The following is an 11,672-nucleotide window of genomic DNA, read 5'->3' on the forward strand; positions in this document are numbered from 1 at the left end:
AGAGTCAGGCCAGCCCCCAGCTCTGCCGTTCACATACACCACGTAAAAGCACATTTCAAACACAAATCAGGCTGCCAACAAGGCTGGCTGCTGCAGACAAGTGCTCCTTCATTGCTGCCCCCTCACCTTCCATCAAGGGCCCAGATTCTCCCTGTGCTTCCACTTGTTTCACTCAAGGGAGAAGAGCTGCCGGGGGACAGCCAGCGCCATCCAGCCCTGTATCCTGTCCCCAGCCATGGCCTGCAGCAGATGCTTAGGAAAAGGGTAAAAGAGGGTATAGCCAGAGAAATCCTCCCTCTCTGAAACCTTCCCAGAGTCAGTAATTGGTGTTTTAGGGATTTCCCAGCCTGGAAGTTGCATCCAGCCCACTGTGTTTCACAACGACCCTCCTTGAACGAGCCTCACCCCCTTCTCATCCTGGCCGTACCCCAAACCTCCACGATGTCCTGCCCTTCCCCACGCAGCCGCCAACAGGACAGACCCCAAAGGCCGGGATGCTGCCGGTACATGTTGCCCCCCGCCCCGGTCCCCCGGGCCGGGAGCGGCTTCCCAGGGCTTTCCACTGGAGGTCAGTGTTGGCCTGAGCACGGCGGCTGGCACCCCCGGGCCACCTCCCCCTGTCACCCCCCAAGCCGGGGCGTTACACCCGTGGGGTAAAGCGGCGGAGGGCAGGGCAGTGTTGCTCTGGCCCTGTTCAAACACAGCAGCTGCATCACCCGCTCCTGCCCGAATATGAAGGACCCAAATACAAAGGACCCAAATATAACATAGCAGAGGTGGTGACAGACCCCCCGATACCCCGAGATGTAGCTCAGTGCTCAGGCAGTGCTGACTCCCAGATGCTAATTTATTAAAAATGCATTGTCAGCTGGGAAAGCCAATCTCAGACGGTCCCGCTGCACCCACTGCCCATCTCCCCACCACCGACTCAATCTTGACCTCAAAGAGACACCACTGACTGTCTTCAAGCCGTGTATTTGCAAAGGGCAAAGCATTGCACAGAATAAAAACTAGTTATGGTGTAAAATATCCAGCACTGGGACTGCCAGTGGACAGCTGTCAGCATCCAGACAAAATCTAACAGTACCAGAGGGACCGACAAGTTCTTCAGGAAATGTACTTCAACTAAAATTTCAGCTAATGCGGTGTTTGTTTGCAACCGCATGGTTTATAGTTTGGGAATATCAGCTGGAAAGAGCATTTCTTATTGCTTGTTGTAACCTGTGGGGAAGCTGTAGGAAGGTGGTACAAGCGTGAAACACACAGAACGCTGTTGTACACAGGCAGACGTGGCAGCTGGGTTGGTCCTCCCTGGGCATCCAGTATTTCCCAGAGGAAAACAAGCATCTTTTTCAAAGGGGCAGCTCATTTTGGTTATTTGTTTCTGAACACGCAGCCTGAGAGATCTGAATTCAGCCTGATTTGCAAAGGGCCGTTCCCTGAGAAGTCAGACTGTCTTGGCGACAGCCCAGATTGCCACCCAAATCTCTTTGGTGCTTGGGATCAACTCCAACCCCCTCTCTGCGTCTTGCGGGCTCAAGACGGAGCTCTCCCCACCGCAGGATGTCTAGAGGACCTCTTGCCATCAGCCTGAAGGATGACGTTCATTCCACATCTCGGAGACCAAAGAAAGTTTTGCCTCTGGCTTTTGTGTGAGCAAGATTGAGATAGTTATGACTGTCATTACTTAATATTCCCTAAACTCCCTAAATAAAGAGGGGAGGATTTCAAAGGAGACTTGGTTTCACAACTGAAATCTGGGTGATAATTACTCCTGTTTCACTCAAATCCCTCTTATTCACTAAACAGGGACATCGAAAAGACACTAAAACAGATGAAGGGCTCAGGTATAAACTTTACAAAGCTTAAAACTACTCTGTCCCAGCAAGGCTCATGCTTTACATGACACTCTAATCCTACTCATTTGCTAGATTCACCCTCACTGTAAACAAAGCTTTGAAATGAAAGCTTAAAAGCCTGGTTGGGATACATTAAGTTAACCAAGAAGACACTCTTAAGGCATTAGTTTAATGACAATCACAATACAAGTTGCCAGAGGTTTGTGCGTGTGAGGATTAATATATACAGGAAAAAGAAGAAAAGGGGTCTGTTCCCCACACTTTCCAGCTTGTTTGGCAGCATAAGGCCCGTGGTGAGGGTGGCTTATTGCCACTTGTAGGGGTCTCTGGGCTGGGACTGTCCAGCAGATGGGGAGATATGGGGCCCTGGGAAGATGTGCAGCTCAACGCTGCACACCAGGGTTTGTCCCGACACGCTGGGATAGGGTCGTCCGCTTTCTCCAAGCCAGGTTTTCAGGGATCCAGTCCACTGCTGTGACTCTCGCTTCATGCCAGAGCCCCTTCGGCTGAAAAAACCCCTCTTACACAGGCACAGGGGTGGGGTGGGGCTCCTGCAGACCCCATCCCCCCCAGATCTGGAGCTGCGTGCTGCTCTCCAGAGAGCCCTGGGGCAGGAGGGCGCAGGCAGCTGGGGGACAGGAGCAAGCCACAGCCCAGCCCTTCAGGCGGTCCGAGCTCCCCTGGCTGCACCAGCACTTGAGTTAACACCCAGAGATGCCAGGAACTTGGACAGCCCCTTCCGACACCGGCTGCCCGCTCCTGCAGGGCTCCAGGGTGACCGGGGGGGAGCAGGCTCAGCCCAGTCTGAGATGTCCCGGCTCGCCCACCTCTTCCCAGTGCATCCCACCCGGGCAGAACCGCAGCATCTCCTGCCTACCCCCTCCACCCAACATTGTTTTCCTGTCATGCCGGTACTTGGTTCTCCCCTACCTCAGCAACCCTCCTGCTCGAGGTGCAAACCCAGCAGAGTCCCAGCCCGGCGCCCGGCAATGCTGGAGGGAAGCAGGGAGACCCAGCGCTTCAGGCATGTGCCTGGCTCTGACTCCCTGGGTACTTAGGCAAGACTTCAAAAGTGCTTTTGTTTGCAAAACATTGCAGGATCAGGCCCTGGGAACGAACGTGACCTATGACAAGTGTCTTTTCTACTGACTGTCCTTGCAAGCAATTATTTCAGCATCGCCCCAGTCCATCTATACGGACAGTATGTTACAGGCAGGAATGGCACTTTGCAAACTTTCATTAGATAGAAGATCTCTGTCTATAGGTATCTTCTGTAGTGAGCCAAAGTATTTTAAGGGATAAGTTTTTTCACAACACCCTTTCCGAGCAGGGCTGTCACTAAGGGAAAAGCACAGAAGCTGTTGTTGGGACCAATGTGAAAGCTGCAAAGGTGAAGCTGGAGGGACCAGAGATGAGACCCAAAGCCCAGTGGCTCAGCCGAAGGCAGCAGACCAGAGCTAGGCCAGTTTTTAGAGACAGGTGAAGCCCCAATTTTAAGGAGGCCAAGAGGAAAAAAGCATTTTCTTCCGTCCCCTCTCATACTAACCCCACTCTCACTTTCTACGGAGCACATGGGATAAAAGAATGAAAAGCCACAAGCTCCCAAGCTGCGGGCAAAACGTGACTCCTCGGGTACCTGCCTGTACACCCAGCTTTCGGTCATGACCAGCAGCCAGGGAATGAGATGCTCAGTTTTGCACCAAAGCTCAACTGACATCCAGCTCCTCCTTAAGCAGGAGGAAGGTGCAATAGGGACCTTGAGAACCTGCTCTGCTTCAGAGGACACCCTTGAAAAACAGGAGAGAAATTGTAGCTTGTCACTTTTACCCAGAGAATGATTAAATTAAAAAACCTAAATCCAGGGATGGGGAATTCTGCCTTCAAACCTGGTGAAACAGTCTGGCTGGCAGTCCTGTAAATAAAGAGCAGCAGCCTGGCCAGTGAACCGGTTGGAGTTTTAGTTGATTTTCTTGCTAGGATGGAAAGCTACGATCTCCTAATTTGATGTGCTAAATCAGAATTTCACCTGCAAGGGATTCCTCAGAGGGAAGACGCATTCCCTGCTGCGCAAATGGAAACCATCGAGTCCAGTAAGAGCTGCGTGGGCAAACCTTGCAGGTGATAGAGAACTTATTGCAGCCTTCGCATGGCTCAGCAGTGGTTAGTTACCGTTAGCTTTTTAAAAAATCATAATAAAATAGACAGCTTTAGAAAGTGTCGCTAAAAATGAAAGACGTGGCAGCGTCACAACAGCAGCATGAGTCTGTCTCCCACCGATTACAAGACTGATAATTTCCTCTTGCCAAGGTCCGGCCGGAGCCAGAGGAACAGCAGCACTGGACATGTTGGAAGAAAAAGCTTTATTTTAAAAAAGTCCTTTCTAACAATAGAAGTTATTTTTAAAAATAGTAAAAAGAAGTAGTCAGTGTGGGGTTTTTTTTTTCCTACAGAGGAAGGAAATTATAAACATCTTAAATATTCATTTAAAATCCAGTGAATTGGTTTAGTGGGGGTTTTTTTTTTTTGGTAACTCTCATTCCAGTTACAGAGGAGGCACGCAGGGAAGAGAGGAGAAAGTCCATCTGCAGGACAGTTCCTGCTCTCTGGGTTCCTGCAGGTTACACCACGCACCCACCTCCTGGGTGTGCTCCTCCTCGCCCCAGGGGTGCCCCGGGGTGCTCAGGGTGCCCTGCCACAGACGACATCCCCAGGGTTGGGCTGTGTGGAAGAGACACCCCCAGGGCCAGAGTGCACCTTTCCCAGGAGAGGATGGGGCAGAAAAATAGATCACCTTGCCTCCCGTTAAAAATAGGCCGAGAAAGAGAGGAGTTAGGTCCCCTCGCAGGTGTGTGTCCGCTCACAGCCAGAGGCTGGGGACCCCCGACCCCACCCCAGCTGATCCCCACAGCAGGGAGAAGTCCACGTGTCCAGAGATGCTCGTGGGAGCCTGGGGATGTCCAGCAAAGCCCCCCCAGACCCCATCACATGTACCGCTCCAGGCCGGTGGGGAAATTGGGCTGCCTCATGTAGGCATTGCTGGAGCTGAACTGGCCGAGGGGCGATGCGGAGAGCCCCAGGAGCTGCTCGCCGTGCTCGGCGCAGGCGGGGGGCCGCATGGCTGGCAGGGCCAGTCTGTTGGGAGCCCCATAGAGCTGCGGGCTGCCAGGCGAGTAGCTGCCCTGCGCCACGGGCAGGTGGGGGGGTGAAGCGGCGTAGGGGTAAGCCAGGGTGTTGGGGCCGGCCCGGCCCAACAAGCCAGGGCTGACAGGCTGTGCCTGGAAGCAGGGAGGCTCGGAGCTGCCGGCGGAGCAGGCAGGAGCCAGCTCGGCTCCAGGCAAGCCCAGCGATGGGTGGCCCAGCTCGGTGGGCGGCGAAGGCTGCAGGGCCTGCTGCCCGCTGATGAGGCTGTCGATGCTGAACATCCTGGGATGCTGTGCCGGCGGTGCTGCCCCGGCTGCGTAGGGGTGGAAGACGGTGCTGGAGAGCTGGGGGCTGTAGCCGGGCGAGCAGAGGGCATTGGGGTAGGGTGCTGTTGGTGCCGTGGGGCGGCCGGCGGGCGGGGGTGTGAAGGCGCTGGAGTTTTGCATGTAGCCAGGGTAGGTGGTGATGTCGGTGCGCTTGAAGCGCTTCCTCCGGCGCAGGAAGCTCCCGTTGTCGAACATGTCCTCGGCAGCCGGGTCCAGCGTCCAGTAGTTGCCCTTGCCGGGATGGCCGGGCTCCCGGGGGATCTTGACGAAGCAGTCGTTGAGGGTGAGGTTGTGGCGGATGCTGTTCTGCCACTTCTTGGGGTTCTCGCGGTAGAAGGGGAAGCGCTCGGTGATGAACTTGTAGATGCCCCCCAAGGTGAGCTTCCTCTCGGCGGCGTTGGCGATGGCCATGGCGATGAGGGCGATGTAGGAGTAGGGGGGTTTGCCTCGCTGCACCGGCCGCTTCCTCCGGCGGCCCCCGGCGGGGGGCGGCGGCTCCTCGGGGGGCGGCGGCGGCGGCGGGGGGCTGCCCCCACCGCCCCGCGGCTCCGGCTTCACCGGCGGCGCCTGGCCGGCGGGGGGAGACGCCCGGGGCGGCCCGGGGGAGCCGGGGCTGGCCGCGGCGGCGGGGCTGGGCGCCGGCAGCGTGCACATGCCTCGCAGGCAGGGGAAGCCGGCCGCGTTCATATACGGCCCTCGCCTTCCTCCTCCTCGGAGGATGGGGGGGGCGGCGGCGGGAGAAAGAGCCCCCCCGAGGGGAGGGGAAGGGGGGAGAGGGAGGGGAAGGGGGGGGGTAGGCGCCGCGGCAGCTCCCGGCGATGGGGAGGCCGGTTCCGAGCCGCTTTGCAATATATAGGGCGGCCGCCCCCCCGGAGGGGCGTGCGGTGCCCGGCCCGCCCCGGCCCCGCTCCGCCGGCGGGAGGAGGGGGAGGCCCCTGGGGAGGGGTCCTGACTCCCATGGCCGAATCCCCCAGCCTCTCCCCGGGGTTTTATTCCGCAGCCATGCCCCCGAGCCCTCCCTCCCCCGGGGATCCCGGGTGCCAGCGCGGCGGTCGGCTCCGCTCCCGGGCGAGTCGGGCCGTTCCCCGGGGCGCTCTGCTTTCTTTTTAAGTGATGTTTCCTCCCAGGAGAACAACTAAACAAAACGAGTCCCGACGACCAGACCAGGCGAGTTCGGTGCCGCAGCCAGCCCCCAGCAGCAGGGCAGGTAACCTCCCGCCGGGACCCCCGCACCACTTGGATTTCGTTGTCTTTTTTACCCCGGGAAAAGCCCGCAGAGGCGGCCCCGGCACGAAGCGGCGGCAACAGCCGGGGCTTCCCCCCGAAACCACCCCCTCGGTTTAGTTACTTTCCAGCCTGGTGAGACCTCCTGGGTGAGGAAATCCTGGGGAAAAGTTTTTTTTCTTTTCCCCTGGGAGAAAGGAAAATGGTCCTCAGAGCTCGGGGCTGCCCGCAGCTACCTCCCGTGGGGGGGGCAAGGGATGCGGGACAGGGATGGCATTTTGCAGGTGGACGGGGGAAGCGGGGGTCTCTCTATCACTGCAGAGGGGCTGAGCCCACGGCTGAAGCTGAAGGAAGACACCAGATTCAGAAAGCCCTGCTGGGTTTCAGGGAAAACCTCTCCAGATCTCATCCTGCACTCCAGAGCTGGCTGGGCAGAACCGTGGCCCCCCATCCATGGCATGTGCTGATACCAGAGCAGGGGAGCTGCTGGCTGCTTTATCGGCACCAAAAAAGCCGTGGGCTTTCACACCATCCTCACCCATTGCTGCTGAGCATCACCTCTAAGCCAGATGCCCGCCCATGGAGAGCCTGGCCCGGAGCAGGTAAGGGAGCTGCTGCATCAGGGTGGGCTGGACAAGCCGGGGGGACTTTTATAGCCAGACCACAGCTTTATATGTAGCTAGATGTCCGTGTCCTGAGAAGACAGGTGGAAATGTCTACACCATTAACGCAGTGGTAGATCCTGCCATATATCCCGCGTGGAGTAAAAATCGCAGCCTTCAACTTTGTAATGTGGTTGAAAGTATTTCCAATAGCAGAGCGGGACGAAAGCCTTTTTCCACAGAGGCAAGTAGATGATCATATGAGGTCGTATCATCCTCTTCCCTTCCTTTTTAAACAAAAAAAACCATCCAGCCTTTTGGAAAAGATTCTTCAGCCCTTTCCTTTAAGCATTTCCTAGTGGTTTTAAATTCACCGACCAGGTTATTTCCCACCATCGCTCATTCCCTGCTTGTGCCTGCATGTGGTTTTGTTCTTGCTTTATTTTTCCTGCAGATATTTGTGGGTCTTTTTCCGCTCTTTTCAGGGCTCAGGCAGGGAAGCGTGGGTCTAACACAGCCACGTTGGGTCCAGTCCTGGTCTGCCACAGACCAGCTGCTGTTGGAATAAACTGCCTCAGCTTCCCTTCTGCCAAATGGGGATAACAACAGGAGTGTAGGTGCTGGCTGGAGGACAGAGAGCAGGTGAGAAAGGGTGAAACGCAGCCTTAGAGAAAGGTGCCTTTCTCCACAGAAGACACAGATCTTCAGGGAGAAAAGCAAATCAAGGGCATGGCAGGGACCATTCATTCACCTTGGGAGAACTGAGGGAAAAAGGATGGAACATTCATATTTCTCCCGGACTGTGCATTTAAATCAAGCAAGTATCTGAATGCGGCCAGTTAATTTCAGTCAGAGGATCTGACTTTTCCAGTCGCTAGAGAGGGCGGCAGGACAGATGCCCAAGAAGGGAGTCACTAAAGATCACTCCAGGATGCACAAAGAAAAATACCCCCTGGGGGAGATGGAAACCTTCAGCTCTGCAGACATTAGCTGGTGAGACTCATGTCGATGCAAGGATTTTAATGTATTCTGATCTAGCAAGAATGGGTTTGGGAGGGAAAAGGGTTATGAGGTGCAAAGGAGGAACAGCTTTTCTCATTCAATCATATCAAACAGCCCTTGCTTATCATTCACTCCCTTCTTTTTTTATTGGTCTCAACACCAGAAAAGGAGTTGGAAATAAAAACCCAACAGTATGGCTGGGTCTGGAGCTGCCTGCACCTGAGATCACATCCAGCAAAGGAACAGACATCTCATCTGGACAACAGGGTATGAAGACCCAACTGTGTGAAGTGTTTATAGTCCAAGGCCCTCACGTCATTTTACACGCGGTGGGAGAAGCCCCGGCCTTGTCTCGGTCTGCAGGCTGGCTGAGACTCCAGCTGGTGAGTAGTTACTTTAAAGCTGATGGGACCATTCAAATTGCTCTCAACTTCACTGGGTTAGAACCCAGATGTCTAACTAGTTTTGACAGACGGATAAAACAGCGGGATGGAGGCAGGCAGGAGCACACAGGCAGGAAACAAACTGTGTTTTACCATCGAATAAGGAAAGCCAAAACAGACAGACTCCAATTCCCACGTATGCGTTATCACTCAGGGTGCTCTTCCTGGCCCAGATCTTTTATAAAAAGGTGGAAGACAATAATAAAGACAGCTACCAAACAAATGCGATCTGCATCTCTCTTTAAAATGAGGCGATGAGGAGGGAATAAATCACATTTACTAAGAATGTGTAAGTTCTGCCAGCACCTGCTGCCTTCTGCATCAGTTCATCCTAACGGAATACACAGAGCGATTTCAACTGCTCTTTTACCTCCAGCCCCTGAACCGTTTTGCACTAGAGCTGCAGCCTCCTTTAGAAATGTTGCACACACCAATCGCTTTACAGCACGGGTGAACTTGCTTCACTGCAGAGGAACAGGGCTGTGCACCCTCGGAGGGCTGCTGTTTCAAGCACTCCATGCACCCAGGCAGGTATTGCACCAGTGGTACCCAGGCCACATTTCCAAGCTGCTGTTTGCAACCACATGGGTTAGAAAAACACCCATTTGCTTGCCCCAAAACAAAACAATCTTCTGCTAAACTGCATGCAGTATGGGGGTAACTGGGTGGGATGTTCACATTCCTTAATATGGCCACGCTGAGAAATCAGTGGTTTTGCCCTATCTTGAGTGAAACGGTAGCCTAGATATCTGCACTGGGCAGCGTTGCGTTTGGAGCATCCCTGTTTGCAGAGACCTCTCCTTAGTCATGAAGCAGAGTCATCTGTATCTCAGTCACCCCTGGGATATGCAAGGAAGAAGAGGGGGTGGGAGCCCTGGGAGTGAGGACCCCTCTGGTTCCTCTCCCAAGGACTGCCACAGTGAGCAGTCCAAAGCATCTCCAGCCTCAGAGCTGGCGGTGGCTTCTGGGGGATGCTTCAATGATACATGACCTGCTGATGGTGCTCTTAGCATGGCCCTGAAATACCCCATCACTTACTAACAACCAAACATTTGGGGACTTCCTTGGCTGAAAGCTGCATGAGTACCGCTGCCTTGAAATAACAGCAGTTGGCCCCATTCCTACCCTCAGTGCATGCCTGTCTGAATCCATCCATGTTCTCCCAGATGGAGACCCTCAGAAGAAGGTTGAGAGACCCTCCCATCACAGCTACTCTGTGTGATGGGAAGGCTTTGCCACCAGAAGGTGAATCATGTCGCTCACATAAGAGCGCAGGGCACTAGGATGAGGTGACTACAGCTGGGGGAGGCAGGGGGAAATCCTTTCCTCCTGGGAGATTTCCCTCATGGGATGCCACCTCTCAGAGGAGGAACGTGTGATGGAGAACAGCAACGAGAGCAAAACAGGAGACCCGGAGGGTCAGCTCTGTGGCTTGTAACCACAACTAGCACATGTGCAGGAGGTGGGGCACCACACTGCTCGGCTACAGGATCAGCAGCCATGCATAAACCGGCCCAGGACACCGGGCAATGACAGCCTGGGGTCAAAGGAGCCACAGTTAAACACCCTTCCTGAGCTATTCCATTTCTTCAAGACACAGGAAGCAAATAACCAAAGCAAATAAATTCTTCCTGAGAACTAACTCTTTGAGTCACTAATGTATTTGTAGGAAATCATGCAGCAAGGTCCAGGCAAAACCATTTCTTCACAAAAAGTGTATGTAAAGCATTTGCCAAACTAGGGAACATCAGGGAAAAATTCCTACAGAAAGAAACTTGCAAACTATTTTTTGCCTTTGTAGGGAAGGTTTTTTTTCACTACAGCCAGTCAAGATTTTCTTCCCCAAATTCATTTTGATATAAAAATTGTGAAGTTTTCTTTTATTCCTATGGAAATAAAGGGGATGGGAGAAAAAAACCTTTATTTTTTGTTGTCTGTTTACCAAAAATAATATTCTTAACAGAAGCATCTATTTGTTTAAACTTGAAAGAAAACAGAAAAGATTTAAGGGACTTGAACTATTGAAAACCATGCTTCGGGGCAAAATTTGGTTTGGAGTTTTGGAGATTTGGCTTCTATAAACTTTGGTGCTTTTTTTGTTCAAAACAAACCTCAATATTTGTAATGCATAAATGTTTAATTTTCCCTTTTCCTGGAACAAAAACCCCTCAAAATTTCTGCCCTAGATCCATACGTCATGGCCAAAACCCAAGCCTAAGAAAAGACCAAGCACAAGGGCCAGGCTGAGCTGGTCCCTCTCCGTGGTGGCTCAGCTGTCCTGCCTGGTGGCTTCAACACACTGAGAAGAGCAAAGCGTGGGTCATGCTTGGGCTTAGTAAGGAACATTTAAATATTTGTTTTTATAAAGCAATATTAAACACTCTAGAAACCCAAAAGGGCTGTTACGATCATTGTAGTACAACCACAGCACAGGTCCAAAAAACGTCTCTTGGTGAGTATGCCCTACCAACATGCTGCTCTGAGCAGGGCACAGCTTTGACTGTCCTCTGACCATTCTTCTGTCCTGGAAGGATTCAGGCTATGCAGCAATCAGAAGAAACCATCACACAAAATTAATGAGGACAAGCCCTGTAAGAGCAAACCTTCACAAGAAACCTCGGTCTCCTGCTTTCCAACTACCTTCAATTCTCCTTAAAGGTTGTCTCTTCCCAATAAAATGCTGATGCACGCTGGCCAGGTTTCCCAGGCTTTGTTCAGAGTATGCGAGGTAGGTGGTAAAAGCTAAGTGCCCTGCAGGTTCTTTCTACAAGGCTCGTTCATGGCCCCTCCTCAGAAATTTTGATGCTTTCACTCTATAAATAGGCAGCCAGGTATAAATAGGAAGTATAAATAGCCACTGTATAAATAGGAAACCGCTGCAAACCCATTTGAGGATCACGAGAATGGGACAGGAACAGGCAGGAAAACAGCCTGGACACAGGCACTGAAGCAGGGTTGTTTTGTGCACTGCCCACACTATTTCCCTCTCCCTGACCCCACACCTTAGCCCGAGCCCCCCCATGCTGGGAAGCCCTGCCTCTGCCCCAGTGCTTGCTAGCTGCCATGCGAGAGGCA

At 53.3% G+C, this 11,672-nt stretch overlaps 1 protein-coding gene across 1 annotated transcript; it reads right to left on the minus strand.

Moving 5' to 3' along the window:
* Positions 1 to 4,840: 4,840 nt before the first annotated feature.
* On the minus strand, positions 4,841 to 6,013 carry FOXE3 (forkhead box E3). Its single transcript, XM_072868450.1, has one exon. The coding sequence runs from the start codon at positions 6,011 to 6,013 to the stop codon at positions 4,841 to 4,843; it is 1,173 nt and encodes a 390-aa protein (XP_072724551.1).
* Between the last annotated feature and the right edge of the window lie 5,659 nt (positions 6,014 to 11,672).

Source organism: Ciconia boyciana, chromosome 7 (assembly GCF_034638445.1).
Source record: "Ciconia boyciana chromosome 7, ASM3463844v1, whole genome shotgun sequence".
NCBI classification, from domain to species: Eukaryota; Metazoa; Chordata; class Aves; order Ciconiiformes; family Ciconiidae; genus Ciconia; species Ciconia boyciana.